The 20,704-nt window shown below is 33.0% G+C and overlaps 2 protein-coding genes and 1 pseudogene across 4 annotated transcripts; 2 read left to right on the forward strand and 1 right to left on the reverse strand.

Moving 5' to 3' along the window:
• Positions 1 to 711: 711 nt before the first annotated feature.
• On the reverse strand, positions 712 to 4,466 carry LOC145611809 (sugar transport protein 14-like). 2 transcript variants are annotated; one of them, XM_081667176.1, is made up of 4 exons: positions 3,957 to 4,466; positions 2,454 to 2,776; positions 1,701 to 2,330; positions 712 to 1,426 (listed from the first exon to the last, which is right to left on the reverse strand). In XM_081667176.1, exons 1-4 carry the CDS (start codon positions 4,096 to 4,098, stop codon positions 977 to 979), a joined length of 1,545 nt encoding a protein of 514 aa, XP_081523302.1. In that variant the 5' UTR covers positions 4,099 to 4,466; the 3' UTR covers positions 712 to 976. The 2 variants fall into 2 exon arrangements, with proteins under 2 accessions (XP_081523302.1, XP_081523303.1); XM_081667177.1 differs by lacking the exon at positions 3,957 to 4,466 and adding an exon at positions 2,887 to 3,031.
• Positions 4,467 to 9,426: 4,960 nt separating this feature from the next.
• Positions 9,427 to 13,363, forward strand: LOC145611665 (ninja-family protein mc410-like). Of its 2 annotated transcripts, XR_014106423.1 has the most exons (4): positions 9,427 to 9,675; positions 11,053 to 11,915; positions 12,408 to 12,916; positions 13,020 to 13,363. XR_014106423.1 is itself a non-coding variant. In XM_081667017.1 (3 exons), the coding sequence occupies exons 2-3, from the start codon at positions 11,063 to 11,065 to the stop codon at positions 12,857 to 12,859; spliced, it is 1,305 nt and encodes a 434-aa protein (XP_081523143.1). In that variant the 5' UTR covers positions 9,427 to 9,675; positions 11,053 to 11,062; the 3' UTR covers positions 12,860 to 13,363. The 2 variants fall into 2 exon arrangements, 1 of the variants encoding a protein (XP_081523143.1); XM_081667017.1 differs by having other exon boundaries at positions 12,408 to 13,363.
• A 1,802-nt stretch (positions 13,364 to 15,165) lies between these two features.
• Positions 15,166 to 16,539, forward strand: LOC145612717 (putative RING-H2 finger protein ATL12 pseudogene; annotated as a pseudogene).
• The last annotated feature ends 4,165 nt before the right edge of the window (positions 16,540 to 20,704 follow it).

Genomic DNA, 20,704 nt, shown 5'->3' on the forward strand with positions numbered 1-20,704 from the left:
TATTGTTTATTAAGTGAGCTGAAGTGGTTAATTGTAGGAGGAATTTCCTTGCATTATCCATCTTCACACGCATTTGCCTATTGGTACTTCAATATGATTTTGGCTGAAGCTGTATTTGGTGCTGAAGCAAATGATAAAAAATTTCCACTACTTCTGGAGAACTCTGATATCACCTTTAACACACACACACACACTAAAAAAAATGGCACTGTGCTAGAGCAGATATTAAATCGGTCGAAGATATTCAGCTACCAGTTGGTTCATTGGTGTATGGTGAAAAAGGTATTATTCTCAGTAGACTGATACATATATAAACTATATAAAGTGGAAAGCAGTGGAGCAGATATTAATAGGTATTATCCCTATATAAATGATTTTTTTTTTTTTTTTATCATTCTATTTTATTATCTCATTTTCAGATATATTTGGGTCACTGTCAATTGTCCCAGAATTGATAGTGGAACTGATTAAATTTTGGTTTATGATGCTTGCAATAACAGTGGAGTACATCAAGAAAAACAATCCACAAGTAGCACATTTTTGTCAAGTCCTACACTTTGTTTCTTGGATCTACAAAAGTGCAAGTCCTGCTAAAGCATCTGATTTTGAAAGCTTTTTCATGCTCTGATATTTCATAATCACTGTCAACTATCTATATCCGTTTGGGATTCAGATACAGGAGGGAATTAGACATCTATTTTGAGAGGGACATCAAAAACCTGCTTTTTTTTATATAATTTCTATGAATTCTCAGTTAGATATGGTTAAAAGATGATTGGGGAATTGGGGTAACATAGCTGTAACAGCTGTTTCTGTTTGGTAAATCTCAAAACACGCTATTTGCTAATTGCATCAACTTGGTTATTGAATATGACATGGACATCAAATAATAGCTGTGATCCTGGTTTGATAAATACACACAACTTATGAACATTTTAGCTTAATAACATGTTCTTCAATTTATTAAATCCTAGATTTATGGGTGTAATTTGCCACCTGTATGAGCTTTCACTTCCTCTTCTGATACATAGTGTTTCCAGAACCAGTGATTCCTCCACAAGAAGATTACTTCCTCTATCGGAACCTGTTTTGTCTCAGGAAGGAAGAAGAACACGAAGCTTGTCATAATCAAGATCAGCCCAGCAAACAGAAGGAAAATTCCGAACTTGAGGTGACAGAGAGCCACAAGGAAACATTGAGCAATCAAGGCAGTGAAGATCATGTTGACACAGACAACAATACTCTGACCAGCTGACCTTGTTTCTAACGGGAAGAGCTCACTCGGTACTAGCCAACCTAATGGACCCCATGACCTTCCATATGCCAACACAAACAAGCAAATCAAGATAACAAGGAAGTAGCCAATTCCATGTGGTAATGTCTTCCCATCCCCAAAGTAGAGGCCAAGAATGATGCCAACAGTCACCTGAAATGAAAAAAAAAAAGTAAGTTTAGTGCACAGTTACTTTTCAGCAGTTCATTGTGATTATTTAATCTTCAATTTTGTTCTCTTCTTAGTACCAGAGATTTGTGCTTGTTTCGGGTTGATTTTATCTAAGAATGGTTTTGTGCTGTACAAAAAATTTAGGGAACATTGGATTGTTTTTTGAAAAAATAATTATCCCCATTTGTTTCTTTAGGTAGCCAAATAAACCTGCAAATATTCCCTAGTTTCTTATCTATTAGTATTTTGTTCTTACCATTTCAATCAACATCTCTACACCAGCTTCAATGTAGAAGGCTCTTCTTCCAAACTTATCTACTAAAGCCATGGAAATCAATGCAGCAATTACAAGTGCTCCATTGGTAATCGTTGATGAATACAGAGAAACATTATTGTTGAATCCCAAACTCTGAAAGAAAACTGGAGCATAGAAGAGAATGGAGTTCATGCCAGTGAGTTGTTGGAATGCCGGAAGTGCTATAGCTCCAATAATCAACTGGGGGCGGTTTTTCCTCTGAAGAAGGTTCCTGAAAGGATGCTTGATAGCCCTTGCTGCGTCACTGGCATCGACAAGGTCAGCAAACTCAGCATCAACATTTGTTGTACCTCTGACTTTTTCCAACACTCTCCTTCCCTCATCTAGCCTGCCTTGTTCCACTAGACTGTTTGGGGTTTCCGGAAGGAAGAGGCCCCCGACAAACATTAAAGTTGCTGGAAGGGTGGCCAAACCCACAGAAATTCTCCATCCATGAGGATGAATTTTTGAAGTCCCATAATTGATGAAGTTAGCTACTAAAATTCCCAAGCACGTCGTTAGTTGAAATAGCTGATTAACTGCTCCTCGGATCTTTGCAGGTGCCATTTCGGAAAGATATAGAGGAACTGCCTGTAAGATTAAACAAAAATTGATGATCAGTTATCAGTACAGAGTATTACAGTGAGTGTTTTCCAAAAGCCAGTGCAGTATATGAAAAAAACTCAAGACAAAAGTATATAAGTTGGGGCTTACTTGGTTACCAAATCCAATGCCGAAACCAAGGAAAACTCTCCCTAAGATTAGCATGGCAACATTTTGGGCAGCAGCATTTATAACACCTCCAATAAAGAAACTGGCACCGCCGACCAGAATACTAGCTCTCCTTCCCTTGGTTCGAGTCAAATAAGAAGCCCCGAATGTAGACACCAGAGCCGCATAGTACAGGGAAGATGTGAAGAGAGTCAGAATCTGGTTGTCGTATTTGCAGTAGTCAGTCTCAAGCAAGTGTGCATGCTTCCTTCTGTAAACCTTTGGGAAGAATTCTTTCAAAAAATCGTCCATTGAAGTCACTCCACCTACAAAAAATGTTTCGGTAAGCTTTCAATAAATTTATTATTGTAGATTTTTAGTGGTAAATGAGGAAAAAATAACAATGAAGAATTAAATTTCTGAAGAGAAATTTTACAGGTAATCTAGTTGTCAGTACTCAGTAGAGGTGGTCGATATCTTAGTTCTAACTGGATCATAGGGCGTAATTTGGAGAGTTGGCCGTGCTTGGCAGTAATTATTGCATGGTCCAGAATCAATGCTCTCTTTACTCATAATAGATTGGTTACCAATTCATGTTGAATGGTAATCACCAATTATTTGGAGAGGTAGGAACAATGGTTCTGGACCATCCAATAATTTCTCGCAGCCCGCTTACAGTTGACTTATTAAAATGTCAGTGTCAAACTTCAACATTATGAATTTTATTTTTTTGAAAGGCACATAATGAATTTGAGTATGATGAATATTGGTTTTTACATTCCAATTTTTAACCCTTCCTTTACCTCCATACCCCGTCTATTCAATTTTGATATGATCCCACTGTATTATTGTCTTAGCTTCACAAAAAGTTCTTAATCACAAATTAGTTCTTATTTTACATAACAAATTTTAACCCATCCTTTTCCTTCACTTATTGGTTCAAAGGTCAAAGGTCAGGCCTGATTAGGCTCGATCCGGTTCTTGGTCAAACATAATGTGAACTGATCCAGCTATCAGCTAGCATATGGCCAGGCCTGATCGAGCCTCTTCAGTGACATCCAGCTGACTAGCCGTCTCAGACTCAGCCCATGACCATCTCTAACTCTCAAGTAGTATTTTTACATTGGATCATTGAATGTGGTGTGTGTAAATTGTGTGTAAATATCATATTTTCATATGTGTGTGAATGCAAGAATTCAAGTGATACAAAAACCAATTACTCAGATTGTTTTCTTTTCAATTCTCATATTAAAATCAATTTTCTTTTTCTACTTTATTTTTGGGTAGCGATTAAGTAATGATAAATCTATCTCCGATTATAGACTAATAACCCAATCTCGGGTTTGAATTTTGACTGACTAAAAAAGGGCATTTTTGTCCACTTTTTTCTAATATTTTTTCCCATCTTTGAAACTGCACAAGCGTTACCCTTTTCACTCTGTATTGCAGAAACTAAGAAGAAAAACAGAACAGAGAATGTTAACAACAGAAGAAAGAAAAACATACCAGAGACACCAAGATCATAACCAAAGAGCGATCCACCACTCGCTGCTACGATGCAAGCAAAGATAAAATACGGCGTGATCTTATACTCGTACAAAGCTGCCCTTCCGGCTGCTGCTCCATCGACGAATGCACCCCCTGCCATTGTTTCTGATCACAACGACAAATCTGTTTATATGTATCGCGCTCTTTCTCCTTATAATCACGACGTTGATATGTGAAACTACTGCCTAAACTGATGCTATCTACTATTGTAAATAACACAACTTCCTTCAAACTTTTCCAGGATCATGGACCCTGATAATGATTCTAAAACAACTTAGCAAAGAATTAATGAAAATTATATAGTATTATTATACTATATAGTTTCTATTAAATTTCTTTGGTTTTGTTTTATAGGATAAGTTGAAGAAAGTTATGTTTTGGGGTCTTTCAATCTCACCTAAAAAAAACTAAGTATTTTTCTTCTTGTTTCAATGTTATGTCATGTTGTATTTATAAAGGAACATGTATAATAGGATAAGAGAGAGAAAATTAGAGAGAGGATGAAGACTTTGTTACAGTTGTACTTTACTGGCTAAGATTTTGCTAACAACTTGAATTGATCCTATAATGACGTATTTGGTTAATGGTCTATTTTTTTCCGTAGTAAAATATTACGCGTAATCATATATAAGGAGCTAAAACTGAAAACATTAATTGCATAACAAATAACAATTAAAATCACCAATCGTTGTATGTATACACTTGATTTTGTTTCGTATCGTTGTGATTATATTGCCATTTTTAGGTGATGTACTTAATGCTTAATTTCCTTTTTTAAGGTAATTTTGGATTAATTAGCTGTTTTTTTAAATATTGGCTTTTTTAGCTTTTGTGATTGGGAGGCTTTATCTACTTCACTAGGTCCAGGTTGGAAGTTAACTTGTTTTTTGTTTTTTTAATTATTGTTATTATTATATGTTTAGTAATTTTTTTATAATTGAATTTGTCAACTTGCTATAATTAAATAATTAGGTACCCTAAAAATATCTTTAGTGAGCAACAACTTTTATGTATTAAGCCGAAAATACTGAAATTTAATTGGTGGTCTTTATCAAGTTTCAAGAAGAAATGTATTCTATAATTTTGAGTCAATTATGGCAACCTCAGACCTCAGTCAGTGAGTGTGACTGACCTAATGACTTGTTTTATTTTTCAAATGTCTATTATTGAATCAACCATGAAGAGCATTGTTTGGTTTTTTACGCCATTCTCATTAAATTTGTTTCAATTTATATTACTCCGTATTAAATTATCGACTTTTTAAAATCTACTTCACTAGTCCAGATTGAATTTGTTTCGATAGTTATTAGTAGCATATAATTCAAATAAAATTGAAGAAATTATTAAACTAAAATACTTGTGCTTATTATTACGTACTCGTGTTTACATGGATCGACGCATGGATTATGCATGATAAGGTAAGTTGTAACAAACTAAAAAGATTAGTTTGAAATGGATATTAAATTGATAGGTTTTACTAGATTGGATTATGAAAAATGGGCTGTTGTTTACGTGGAAAGGATAAGGTAGATTAGATAATTATGATTAAGCAAAATAAAATTAAAAGATGTGGAAATTTTATCTTCCAAAGAAGATCCAAGTCAACCCAACAAACTTATTGAAGTAGAATTTATCTCGTGCCCCATCACCTTTTTTTACTACAGTACCGCTTTTAAATCGCACCTTACAAATTAAATGGTTGGATAATGCTAATCCAACGGGCAAATTCAAATTCAGATTTTTTTAAAAAATATTTTGGTACTAAATGAGGAATAATTGACAAAATATACTATGATACAATTAATTAAATTAATATGATATTGACGAGATTTAGGGCCTTGTTCACTTCAGCTTAATTTCAGTTCAGTTTAGCTCGAATCAGTTCAGTTCAATTAGCACCAATCAGTTCAGTTCAGCTCCTAATTTCCATCTCTTATAAAATATTCATTTCACCTCAGCTCAGCTCAGTAAATGTGAACAGTCCCTCAATATTATATCCTCATCAAGTCATCATCAATCCTTTAAAAATTATGATTCAAAAAAAAAAAAAAAAAAAAAAAAAAAAAAAAAAAAACCCTTTAAAAATTAAAAATAATAGAAACTATCACGCCAATTATAACAAGCACTCCATAAAATTTCATTTATTTCAATTTATCTAAATGTAAAAATCAATCTATATAGGAGAACTTATTGACCTCATCTTATTTTATATGAACTTATTAACCTAAATCTATTATTCTAAAGGTGTGTTTAATTTAATTATCACTTATTTGAAACTTATCTTATCTTATCTTATTTTATCTTATCTTATCTAAACTAATATACACGTACTATAAATTATCTGAACTTATTTTAATTGCAACACAAACTTAGTAACTTTTATCAAAACTATTCTCATATAGTCTTTACAAAAATTTATTTGAGCTTAGTACACATAACTCAGTGAAAATAAACAAGGTCGAACAAGTCTACAATATATGAAATACATTATAATTTCTGGATAATGTAATTTATTGGAAATTAGTATATTGACTTCGACTTATATATTGAATAACGTGGTCTTGCATGATTTAGGATGAGATTAGCATACTTAAAGGTCTACCCATAGAAAGCGATAGGCCAATTCAATTTAAAGAGCAATCTAATATATATATATATAAAGGGGAGTTTTTTCCCGAGTTTTTAAAGAGCCACGTAGGATCTAATTTTCTCAGCGCGCCATGTAGGATTATAAATCTTAGTAGTAGCCAATTAAATAAGAGATTATTAATTTCTTTTAGAATTAAATAATTCAAATGCCACGTAAGCAAAATTGGCGAATGAGATTTTTAAGTTTAGGGATTTTATCTAAATATATAACAAATTTTATCTCATAAATACCAAAAAAAAAAAAAAAAAAAAAAAACCGTGCATCGCACGGGTTTCATCTAGTATGAAAATAAATACAACAATCATTGAATTCAATCCATATTTCTTAATCAAAGAACCACAAATCTTGCTCACGTTGCTAGCGAAATCAAAGCACATAATATTTTTATTAGAAAAAAGATAAAGTACACAAATTGTGCAATATATCTCTTAGCTTGTAACTAAACCCAATTGATCTTAATTAAAAAGATAAGAATTTACATGATGAGTTTGATGACAATTAGCAAGCATCTGAAAATTAGGGGGTGTTTGGTTCAAGCATATTAGGTATAAGGTATGGGTTTGGAATGACCAAAACCCATACCTTGTGTTTGTTTCTTGAAATTTCATTTTTCAAACCCATACCTCAAACCCCCAAGGTATGGGTTTTTGAAACCCAAGGGAGGAGGTGGGTATGGCTCATACCCATACCTTTAGGTTTAAAATTAAAAGGAAAACCATCATTCCTAGATAAAAACCAAACACATGAAATCAAGTATCAAGTTCCAACCCCATACCACCCTGGTTTCATTCCTCATTCCAAACCCATACCATTGTTTGAACCAAACGCCCCCTTATAGAGTTTATCTTAATTCCATCTCAATGTAAAAACGCTAACTAAAAATGCTCAAAATAAATCTTTGTTGTCTTTCACCAAAAAAAAAACAAAAAAAACAAAAACAAAAAAACTTTGTTACCATTTTTAAATTGTTTAAAAAAAAATATCAACTTTTAAATTTAAAAATAAGAATATATATCCATTGTAATTATTCCTTAATCATCATACATAATACCAAACGTAAACATAAAAAGAAACAGAGAGAGCTTCATAAATCATAATTACATGGTAATGAAAATCCATTAATTATCATTTCCTCCCAATGGGCCTATATACAAAGGTCGGAAGTGTATAAGTTGTTAATTGTAAAGCCTTTTGTGGCCCATTCAAACCTATATAAAAAGATTTTATTGGTAAAAATTAAAAATGAGTTAAATTTGCTTTAAAAAAAAAAAGCTTTCTAGGACATGATTTGTAAATAACTGTTATTATATGACTCTTTTGCTGACTTTCATGATGCACAAATTCTTGGAAATTACTCATATTACTATACTAGTGGTTGATAATTTGATTAGTGAAGAGTAAAGAACAAAGGTTGAAACTCATATGTGCTACGGAAGTTGTCAAAGGGAAGAGGTTGTGGCCGTGCATGGTGTACGAAAGGGTGACTAGACGGTCTAGTCATGGACTCATGGTTACGTACTTAGGTTGAAATGTTAGTGCCGCACCCTTGCTAATGGTTGTTCTTCAAAAGTTGTACTTGTGCGCATTGTTATATTGGTTGGGGTGTCTTGTAGTGAGTCCTACTCATTCAATATTGGTTGAATTGTTGGTGTGTGTTACTGTCGTAACAATTTTTTTTTTTTACTTTGTTCTAGTTTGTAGCACTCGAGTAGTAAATCAAACACTCACTATGTTACAACACCACAAACAACTAAGAACAACCACCTTAATTCCCCACAAATTAATAAGCAAATAATTCACCAAGCAAAACAAACCGTTTGAGCGACAATAACAAGGAACGGAATGGAAGTGACAAAATCACAATGATACATGATATATACATAAAAAACCTCTCTAATTTAAAGATTAAATAAACCACGGGACTTGTGAAGAGTCCACCCTTACTTCTCCTCTTATTATGATGAAATTGAGGACAAGCTAAACTCAAATCAATCTAAAAGTACATACATAAAGAAAGTAACCAATTACTAAAAGAACAAAAAGTGAAAAAAATATCACCAAAATGCAAATTTTTAGACTTGAAAAACCTGAAAATGAAGAAGCTTCTCAATCACCCTTTTATTCTTCTCTCTTCTAATTTTAGCGCATGAGTTTTTTGTTGCTTCTTTGTTGACAATCTTGACATTAAACACAAAGCACTCCAAATTCCCATCCTTGCAATTCTAAACCTTCTATTTTTTTATTTTATTTTATTTTTTTTTTAAAAAAAATAACCAATAACCACCATTTTTACTCATAACTACCCATATCACTCAATTAAAATCTAGCCCTCTATTTTAAAAAAATAATAAACAAAAAAAAAACCCAATAATCTCCGTTTAATAACTATCACTTGTACCATTTTTTTTCTCTCACATATATACTACATATATTCCGTGCATGAGCACGAGTACACTCTAGTAATAAAAAAAAAAAAAAAATTACGCTCCTCCTTTGTCTACAAGTCTCTCAATTGTGACTTTTAAATCTATCGTAATTGTGCACACATATAAAGCACCTCAATTGAACCTTGTCCTTCTTTCTTGTTACGAATATGTTAGTTTCTTCTTTTCATATTTACATAATTACATTACACGATCACATCTTGTCAACGAATAGACAAGATTTCACCATATGATCCGGTATCAAAACATTCAAATTATTAACCTTCACACCTTGATCGGATATTTGGATTGAAGAAGAAATAGCACGAGTGGAAATTATAATCACCAAGTTACAGCTGACTTCATCAACAACCTCCACAACTCTCACGCTTGCTTTTCTTTTATCAATTAAAAAAAACCATAACTATCACGTTTCTAAAAATACAACAAAATCTTACTATTATTCTAATCCAAAAATTCACCATTTTATCTGTAATTTCCCCCTTCTTCTCTCCTTCAACCTCTTCATTCTCTTGCTTTTTTCAATCTCTCTCTTCTTTCTCTCTCTACCCTTTTCACTCCTAAGCTAGGGCTACAATCCCAGGTACTCCTTTTTCCTTTTCTTTTAATATTAAGCTTTCAATTTTCTGTTTTATATATGCTACTTTTTCTGGGGTTTTTGAAATCCTTTGAATCTGAGTACAATTAATTGAGGTTTTTGACCTTATTTAAATTCTGGGTTTTGCTTGATAGTGATTAGAATGAAATGGGGTTCTGTTTTTTTCTTGATATCTGCTTATATTTTTGATTAATTTGTGTTTTTGAAGTATGGTTTATTGTTGGGTAGATCGGATTATCTTTTTTGTATGTTAATTGGTTATGATTGATTGGATTATTAAAGTTTTGATCATTATTATAGTGTTGGAATCTGTGTGATTTAGGTCCTGATTATCATTTTCTCCAAAAGTTTTTATTTTTAATAATTTATTATGTTTTAGATTTTTAGCTGTTTTAGCTTGTGGTTTATGGAATTATTGCTAATCATGTGTTCTAGTATCTCTTAGGCATTAAGTTCCAATTGGTATGTTCTATAAGCTAGAAAGTCAAAAGCTTGGTTTTACAAAATCTATGTGGAAGAGGGTTTCAATTAGTGGGAAATTTGTTTGGATCTTCTACCACTAAGGCACTAATTCCTGGTTGCTAGTTTATAGCAGTGTTGCTTATTGCCAAATGCCAATCGAGTTACTCGGTAAATGTGAGATTTGGTTGTGTATATTACGACGATGTCTAGTTGAATGGATTTGATGCTTGAGTTTAAACTGACCTTTGATTTTACTCTCTGGATTCTATGTATGGTTTTGCCAACATTAAATAGAGTTTAATTGAAAATTTAAATATTGTAGCAAACGGTTTTTTATAGGTTGCTGATGTACTGTTGGCTATGATCCCTTACAGTCAGTTCATCACTATTTGCTAAAACACCAATGACATTGATGTAAAAGCTGCTTGGCTTCTATAAGAGTTAAGGAATTGAGGAACTGTGGTATATTCATTAATTGGGGAGTATTTCTCTCTTTTTGCTCTGTACTTCACTCTCTTGAGAAACAAAGCCCCTTCTTACTCAGATGTTTGGATATAGCTAATAAAATTTGCTTGAAGCTATTATTATAAATGTCAATTAGATCCTTCAATAGTTATCACAACCCAGTAGAGCTGTAAACTCGTTCTCGTCTTGGTAGCAGACAATCACAAAATGTCTGATAATGTTGCTTGCAGCATAATTCTATTGTGTTTCTTGTTCCATGTGATGAGTATAAAATGGGTTTAGAATGCATTCATGTTGTTCAAATCTCATTTATTTGTTTCTAGGATCTCTGCCTGGTAAGAATTTGGCCTTGTCATCTTTAGTACTGCATGGTTAAATGATGTTAAATAAACGGGTTGAATAGCAGCTAAGTTGATTCATATTTGATGTGTGTAGGTCTCCTAGCATGGATGATAAAGGGCTTGAACTCAGCTTGGGATTAGCATGTGGTGGTTCATCTTCCACATCAAAGGATAGGAGCAGTAACTCAGGTGATGCTAAGACAGATCAAGATGAAAGAACCAATAAAATTCTAAATGATTTCAAAAATTTCCTTAGTGCTGTTCCACAATCAACTCCCAGAAATGATGCTGTGAAACCTCAAGAAAGCTTCTTCAGTAATTTGCAGCAAAATGTTAATGGTGCAAATGTCTCCGGTGATGAACCTGGAGTCGGTGAGAAACGTAAAAGTAACTTTGAAGAGATGAGTGACCAGAAGAAACAGGAAACAGATTCTCGGAATTCTGGTATACATGATAAGGACAAAATGTCTCACATATCGATTACGACTGATGAGGGATCGACCGCAGATAATGAAGATGTGGCAGAATCTGAAGCTGAGGGTTCAACCTCCAGATTGATTTCTCACCATGAAGATGGATCTAGAACACCCGGAGGAAGTGGTAGCTCTTCTCAGGTTCCTAAGGAACTTTGTGGAAAGCCAAATAGCAGTGCTCCTTTTACTGTACAGTCAATGAATAACATGAATGTTCCTTACTCTATAACCATCAAAGAGCCTCCTTCAGCTAGTGCTCCAAGCACACCAAGTTACCCACTACCAGGAATGATGCAGGGCATCACTTCTGCAAATGGAGAGCGGCCTAGGCTACATGCTACAGCTCTAGGGAGTTTGCCAATGTCATTTGGATATTCTCCTGTCCAGCTTCCAGTGTTGGACAATAAGGATAGCCCTTGGAGAATGACTACTCAGCTTCAATCCATCCCTGCAACTTATGCTGGAATATCTATATCAACTTCAGGTAAAAAGGCTATGTCACTCAATATTCGCAGTATGAATTCATCTTTTACTTTGTGTTGAACGTGTTTCAGTTTTCTTGGGGTGGTTGATTTTCTATGTATTTTATGTGTGAATTTGAAAGGGGGTTCTCAGTCAGGTGATTGGAATTTGATGTCTTGCTGATATGCTCCAACTCTGCTAAGTCAATCCTGAGTTTTTTGAGCTTGAATTTGGTTCAGTCAATTTGAGCTGTGCATAACCGAGCTATCCTAAGCTCAATCTCAGCTTGTTGTATCATCCAATAGTTAGATTTCCTATAGTGGTATCTTTACATCAAGCTTTAAACAGGATTGCATATGTGAAGTAAGGATGCTGTAGGTTCTAATTAGTATATAGTTCTTCTCATGGCTGAGGAACTGCTTACTGTAATTTCTTTCAACTTCAGCCATTAGCTTTGACTTCATTGTTGACTTGTCTCCTTACTTTGAATGTGGTGTCATTCATTGACATGCAGTTCCAATGCAAGCTATCAATAGCTCATCTGAATCTGTACGGCTTGATGTGCACCCTTCGGAGCAGCCAAAAGGTCAACCTCTACTAGTAGCTGAAGAAGGCTCCTCTTCTCAGGTTGAAGGTGATGCAAAGGGACGAGGAGGCAGCTTTCCATCCGAATATCCAGGCATAAGGCCTGGAATTGCCTCCGAGATGAACTTTGGTGGATCCGGGTCCTTTCCTAATTTACCTTGGGTATCTACAACAAGTCCAGGACCCAATGGTAAGACGATTTCAGGTGTCACGTATAAGTACAACGCCACCCAGATAAAGATAGTATGTGCCTGCCATGGAATTCATATGTCTCCTGAAGAATTTATACGGCATGCTACAGAGGAGGAACAAACTCCTGTCACCACCCCCAACTTAACATCCCTACGAAACGCTAATCCCGCAACTTCTGCAAAATCCTGAATGTTTGTATCTGAAGTAATGGATAGAGAAAAGAGTAGGAGAGAAAATTTCGTGAAGGTATGTAAAATCTTCATAGCTCCTAATAGAGATAATTTATTCTCTGCCATAGCAATTTATATTAACAGCTGGGTAATTTCATCAAGAAATTTTTTGGAAACAGTCTTCTCTGCAAGTCGATATTAGTGAGAGATAACACTTTGTACATCCAAGTCTCCTCATCCGATGTGAGAAGCAACTATTGTTTATCAGGGTAGCTTGAATCTAGGAAGCAGCGTTGTTTCAATGTTGGAAAGTACGCAGTATGGTTTAAGACTCACTTCTGTAAATTCTGTAAGGCTAAGCTAGCTACTTGTGATAATACTAAGTATGAAATTCTTGAGCTAGTTTGGATATTGTTTTTCCTCCTGTATCCATGTAATATTATTTTTAAATCTTGTAGCAGTTTTCTGCAAGGATCTGTAAACCATCTACTAATAAATGTCAGTTTTTGCTGTTTTGTTCCTACCAGAGTAAAATTCAGATCTGTTTTATTGACAGTTTTGGCACAAAAGTTAGTCTAATTATAGTATCTTAATACAAGATTACAAGTTGCAATATGTTACAGTAGTACATGACTGAGTTTTGAGTCAAATCAGAGAGTGTCCTGCGCCTTTGGCTTTGTAATGTCTTAAGTTATCCATGAATTGGCGACATGTATGTGTATTATTGTACTTAGCTCCATCCGTATTATTGTACTTCGCCCAATCCTAAATAATATTCTCTGTTCGATCTTCATTATTGTCCTTAATACTCATGTTTTTTGGATTCCTTGGTAAAAGGTATGAAAAAGGGTAACATAAGAATTGTTCAAAATAAACCGATACCAATATTAAAGTCGCAATAGAAAGAATCGTTGTGGAATGTGGATTGACAATGCTCAAAGTTTGATGAACAACACACACAGAGGCATTCTTTTGCATATGCTTAATCTAGAAATCCAAGCTGTAAGAATTCATGATTCACATTACAAGATATCCGGCATCTATTGTTGAAGAGTGGCACATGGAAATGAGGGAAGTATTCCTTCATCCAAATATAGAAAATGCATGTGTAACATAACATTTAATGCAATTACCAAAATTGTTTAATTTATACTTGTACATAATAATAAAAAAAAATAAAAAAAAAAACTATGTGCTTGAAAAACCAGGCTTAAAAAAGGTGATTATAAATTCTCAAAGTCTGCATCTTTCTTACCACATTTTAATATTGGGAGTCAAGTGCAATTCAATTTAGATGATGTCTGTAACTGTGTTGCACAAACAGCAGAGCAGAGCATGCATTTAGAATTTAAGACAGTTGAAATTTTTAGTTTTAGTTAAGAGTTTACAATGATAATTAACTAAACAAAGTTAATTATCACACAATACAATTTAGAACGCTATAAAGAACAGTAAAGTACAAATAATTGGTAAACAATCCAAAATTATGCTTCTTTTGCATCGACGAAATTTAATAAAAAAAACTAGTGAGTAACCTGGGCGTTGCCCCGGGTTGCTACTATTGTAGACATGCAATCAATCAATTTTTTAAAATTTTTTTTCAAAATTGCAATTGTCATTGTCAAACTAAAATTGAGTAATTTAAGGTTTTATTTTATTATCTAAAAACTAAAACTGTAATTAAAAAATAATTTAATAAAAACGGAAATATGCTAATAAAGTTGTCAACACGTACAAAACATATGATATCATTAGTTTTAGGTTAATTATTAAATTAATTAGGGCAGTTAGTTTATGACTTCAATACTTCATATCCTCTAAATTTTTATTACATAAATAATCAAGTCAGCTTCCTCCATTTCATGATCTGGCTCTCAAATTATATATCTATTCCCAATATAATTTGCACAAGTGCAGCCTCTACCTCTAATATGTTTCCCCACTAAACTCTAATAATTAATTAATTAATTAACATCTTATTATAAAATTAATCATATAATTGTAATAACCTAAGAGACAGAACAACTAACCATACTCATCTTCATGTAAAAAGGTCAGCATCTCTATAGATAAAGGAACCAACCCAGAAAAGTGACAAATAATATATTGAAAGGAGATAATTAAGGTGATAATTATCACATAAATATAATTAATTATACTTTATATAGTATCTATAAATATTTATTAGAAAGACTTTCTTGCACTCAAACTAATTTTTTCTTCTCATTTTTCTGACAATGCTTTCCTAGTTACATGAACAAGAAAACTTCTTTGTTCATCATATATTTCTCCTTTTGAACCGGCCTAGAACCCGAAAAATAAATTATAACCATGATTTTCCCTCTTATAATCATGTTAATTAGCACGCGATTAGTTAATGCTCAAGACAATGATCAACACACCTCTACATCTTCAAATTTCCAACCAAGCCTATTTGTGGTAATTGGAGTACTTTCCTTCATGTTTGCCTTAACACTAATCTTACTAATTTACGCGAAATTCTTCCATAGTCCTCCATCAGCAATCCATAGTATAAGCCGCAATGCAAACACCCAACAAGGAGGCATGTTTGGCACCAACACAAGGTTCTCAGGGATCGATAGAGCAGTGGTGGATGCCCTTCCTTTCTTTAGGTTCGCGTCTCTTAAAGGGTCGAAACAAGGCCTACAGTGCGCTGTCTGCTTAGCAGAATTCGAAGAGATTGAAATCTTGAGACTACTGCCTAAATGTAAACATGGGTTTCACATAGAGTGTGTAGATGAATGGCTTGAGCATCACTCAACATGCCCTTTATGTAGGCAAAGAGTAACAGTTGATGATCTTACGACGTTTAGAAACTCGTCTAGGATGAGCATGAGGTTCATCATTGCAGGGCAGAATAAACCTGCAGATAATGCAGGGGAGGCAGAGGCAGAGGCAGTGGCAGTGGCAGGGGTATCATCAAGTTTCGAGCTTTTCTTAGAGCGCGAAACTGATGATCAAAGCTCGGGTTCAATGTTTAGTATAGGAGGAAGTTTTAGGAGAATTATTCATAGTGCAAGAAAAGAAGAAGAAGAAATACATTTGAAATTTGATCAAGAAAGTAATAAAGAAAATATTGGTCGAGGAAAAGTTTTTAATTTGCACAAGCTAAATCATCAAATTGTTGTATCGGATGTCATATTCAAAAATCGTTGGAGTGATGTTAGCTTATCAGATTTGATGTTCTTAAACTCAGAAATGCTCGGCGTGATGTCAAGCAATAGATTTCCTTCTAGTGGCGAATCTGATCAGTGTAAGATCATAAACGACATGGGTTTCGAACATAAACTTGGTCAACTTCAGAGGTCTAATTCGAATCCTAGATCGAAAAACGACATGGGTTTCGAACATTTAAGTGACATGAACACCAATTTGGATCCTCCTCGACGAAGCAGTTTGATCCCAGCTGATAAGAGGGCAATGTCAGAAATCACTGCATTTTCGAGGTTTAAGGATTTGATGAGTATGAAGAATAAGCTAAGACAATGCTTAGCAAATTCAGAGATTAATGATAATAATAATAGTGATAATGATGATGATTATGTTAGGGAAGATATAATTAATAGGAGAAAAAAATGGTTTCCAATTGCTAAAAGAACAGTTGAATGGTTTGCTAATAGAGAAAAAAACAGGTCTCAGCAACAACAGTTTCAGGATAGTCAGACATTGGATGTATAGTTTTTTTTTTTTTTTTTTTTTTTTTTTTTTTTGGGGGGGGGGGGGGGGATTTTTATCCAATTATTAAATATAGATAGACTTTTTTTTTTTTTTTTAAATCTTTAAAGAAATACACAAATTTTGTAATATTTGAATGCTCTTCTTTTTAAGCTCCTTTTTCATATGGAATATGTACATAATATAAACTACATATTACAGGAAATACTAGTGTTATTTTTGACTTTTTGTAGCAATGATTTATACATTTTCAATTAATTCTCTATCCTAATTTTTTCCTTCTAATAATTACATTGATTCATTAATTTAAACTCATGCGAAATTTAATATATTAGATTTAATTAATTGATTATGTTTGATTGTAATTCAATAATGTGCTTATTCATGAGTATTTATATAGTTATAAACGGTTTTTTAACAACTAGGGTACTTGCTAATTAAACTCGGGTATTTTATTTCTAAGGAATTAATGTGAGGATTAAGTAAAGAACCTTTCCATACTTATTAGTGTAAAACTTAAAAATAAAATACAATCCCGTTTTGAGTTCATTATTCCTCTTTTTTTAAAAATGTATCGGAAAAGAGTACATTTAAAGCTTAACAGATACTCATTAATAAATCGACTTTAAAATTTATAACTTTTCCGATATCTTATTTTTGACGAGAGCTTTATCGGATATAAATTCTGGTAGATGAATAATAAATAACCTCCATTATTTCCATTCATGGAAACCTAAAGTCTTGTTTACTAAGTCATAGTAGCACGCATTATACAAGCACATCATACAAATAAATATTAACATGTATTTAATATTACTAATATGATAATTAAGGGGGACAAGAAACTGCAGCAGCCAGAGCCACCCTGGCTTCAAGAGTTAAGTAACTAAATAATCAAGTCATACATGACATTGTTGTCTTTTAGACGGCCAAAAAATTGATTTACTTGAAAGATTCTCTTTAACAACAGAACTGTTTTTAATTAAGATAATGACATCTACAACAAGGTGCTTAATTTACAAAGTTCGTGAATAGGACAAGCTATTAGATAATGCACTTGACCTATTTAAAACCAACCCTACCAATACTCGGATTTTCTTTTGTCACTTACAAGAATTTTCTAAGGGCTGTGATATAGACAAGATTCGATCTCAAATCAAGCAAAGCGTCAATCTAGTGGTACCACTTTCTCACTTTGATGACTCAATAACCAATTAAACTACTATACTATTGTATCTTTAATTTAACTACTATTCATAATAGTCAAATTTATATACTAAGTACTACTAAATCTTTAATATAACTAGAGTATGATACATACAGTAGTAGTATAATTTGTACGTGCAAAGTTAAACTGTGTCAATTGTTCTACAACTGAGAAATGTCATAGTTGGTACATAGCTTTACACCCAAGTACCCAACCCTACCAATATGATCAAATCTATGAAAGCAAGTTGTTTCTCCATTAAATAACTATATAGAAAAAGAAGATAAGAAACATAAAAATTAGCACCTAATTTAATGCATGGTTTGTCAATTATTCATTAACCCCAACTTCTCCATCGATTTGTGCTGTTTAAATATCAATCAACTTTTCCATCTAAGGAATTGAATAATCAACTGAGTTCAATTTTTGGCCTATTTGATTAGCAACTTGTTTAAATTATTCACAAGTTTATAGTTATAGAGAACAAACCAACAAGTGGGAATTGAGGTGGTTTAAATGTCTTTTATAAAAGAATTGGAAGTAAAGGATCGGATTTGAGGTTCTTTGTAGTATGATAAAAATGTCGTTTTCCTTTTTGTTGGTGTTCAAACTCCTCATAATTAAGGATAGACTTTTTGATAGAAAAAAATAAAAAACCTTTCAAATAGTTGGACTTCTTGCAACTTTACATGAGTAGCCAACCTTAATAAGAATATTTGACAGCTTTATTTGGACTCATTTAGAGAAACACACGCAATTATGAAAAAGAATTTCAATTTTTGGTCTTAGATACCATACCACCTCAAAACTTTAACCAACTAAGCTAGTTGACATTTACTTAGTAACCACGCTGATTAATGCCCTAATTATTAGTTGGACTACAATTGTGAACTTTTGAACAGAAATCATAATCAAATGATCTATTAATTTTTCTCTTCAATAATTAATTAATCAAATCTTCTTCTATTAATTTTGTAAAATTTAGAAGCATGAAATTAGATTCATATAATTGTGGGTGTCATCATGAAGCAATGTGGAATGAAACGTTTTTTTTTTTTTTTTTTTTTTTGATAGATTAGTATGAACGAATTAATGTATTGATATGATGTTTGGTGTAGACAGTTAGATCATCCATGAGGTCAACGGTTGAATATTCCATTAGTCATGCATGAAGTGATGAAATTAAACCATACAAAATTTGAGACAACTAACGTTACTCATTTGTCTTGTTATTAGATCCTATGTCATGTGCTTTGTCTCAACCACAATTTGGGTGATCCCTTTAAACCTACAATTATTTCTTTGAATTTTTGTAATTAAGAGGGTTATAGAATAATATGTATAAAACGAATTATAATTATTTAATGTCATGTTGTTAAACAATAAACATAGATATCCATCCATTCGAAAAAAACATATAGATATCCAAGATTATATAGCTCATACTCATAGTGTCACAATCCACATTGTTGATGTCAATTGGAATTAGTTTTTATTTGTTATGCTCATGATTATGAACACTTGCCCAATGGGCTTTGGGGCAAACAATAGGACCAATGTAATGATAAAACTTTTATAATATTGATCGCCAATCAAAACATAGTAACATGTACGTAAGATGGTAAGACTGTAAGAATAGTTTGAATTGAAATAATATATAGATGCAACCTTGTGACTTTGTGAGTAATCTTCATACCCTTTCTCCTTCCGTCAAGTTTTACACAACCATGTCAGCCTATCAAGATATCAAAGCCTCCATACTTAAAATGCTAGCCAAAAGAAACATTAAAAAAAATAAAACAAAAAAAAAAAAGTCCTCAAATCTTAGAAAGTTAGAATACCTTAATTAGTTAGTAATTGAAGTGTTAACCAAACATAGTGGATACGATTAATGGAATCAATTTCAGGTGCCTCACTTTACCCCTTTTGGAAAACGACTCTTCCTACCTTTTTTTATTTTTATTTTTTTTGAAAAAAAAGAAAAATAATACAGAGTATCAATTTCCCAATTTGTCTTCTCTAAAAGTAGTTTGATACTCCCAAAATGCATAGGGTGGCCATGAGGTCTAGCAAAATGAGAACAACAATAAATTTTTAAAACATAAATCCTAAAAACAGCATCAATGTGTTCCGCAACATATGCTGTATATTTGCATTACCAAGTCATGAAAAAAAATATAATTTAATCCGTTTCATACTACTCGCAACAATATGACTTTCACATTATCTACACAGTACAATAACTTTGACCATCTTTTATTGAATTGTAACACGCAAAAATCAAATGTTACTTATATGCTACTCATACGAAGTATAAGATTAGCATTGTCGTACGATTTTCTCATGAATACATATATAACTGCATGTATACATAGTCACACTTATGCATTGACAAGTGTTTCCGGCCGGAGCAAGTATTTTAAAACAAAGTGAACTCAACAAAAGTATTTTAAAAGGAAGTGAACAGAACAAAAAAAGGGAACATGGACCATGCAATTGGAAGCCTAAAATTGGACCACAAATAAAGGATCATCTCCTGCTGAATTTCGTCACATATATCAACTGCTTCATTAGTTGTTCAGTTATCATTTTCTTAGGTTTTGCAAACTATCTGCAACTGCTCCTCACACTTGTCTTACGGCACATCATCATGAATTATGTTGTATTGTTGTATAATCAATTTATTTTTTTTATACATTTTCTAATAATAAGACAATAGGGTAGATTTCATAATGTTTAGAAAAGTATATTATTTGACTACTAATTTCGAATATATCTAATGTTTATGGCCTCTTATTTTAGGCTTTGGTAAGCTTAAAGGTAAGCGCGATAAGATGCTTACATTATAGTTTATATCAAAACATTCAAAGACAGTGGCTCGTGCATCGATCTCATCCACTAGACTGAATAAAGATCATATTTTTCCTGTTTTATAAACTTATTCTCATGGATATTTTACGA

This window comes from Chenopodium album, chromosome 24, assembly GCF_948465745.1.
Source record: "Chenopodium album chromosome 24, dcCheAlbu1.1, whole genome shotgun sequence".
NCBI lineage: Eukaryota > Viridiplantae > Streptophyta > Magnoliopsida > Caryophyllales > Amaranthaceae > Chenopodium > Chenopodium album.

Bases quoted from the DNA above. Each gene is read 5' to 3' on its own strand.
- LOC145611809 (XM_081667176.1), bottom strand. From the start codon at position 4,098: ATGGCAGGGGGTGCATTCGTCGATGGAGCAGCAGCCGGAAGGGCAGCT. The intron at 2,331-2,453 runs GTAAGCCCCAAC...TTAATCTTACAG, and splicing joins GCATTGGATTTGGTAACCAA to GCAGTTCCTCTATATCTTTC. The intron at 1,427-1,700 runs GTAAGAACAAAA...TTTTCATTTCAG, and splicing joins TAGAGATGTTGATTGAAATG to GTGACTGTTGGCATCATTCT.
- LOC145611665 (XM_081667017.1), top strand. From the start codon at position 11,063: ATGGATGATAAAGGGCTTGAACTCAGCTTGGGATTAGCATGTGGTGGT. The intron at 11,916-12,407 runs GTAAAAAGGCTA...ATTGACATGCAG, and splicing joins AATATCTATATCAACTTCAG to TTCCAATGCAAGCTATCAAT.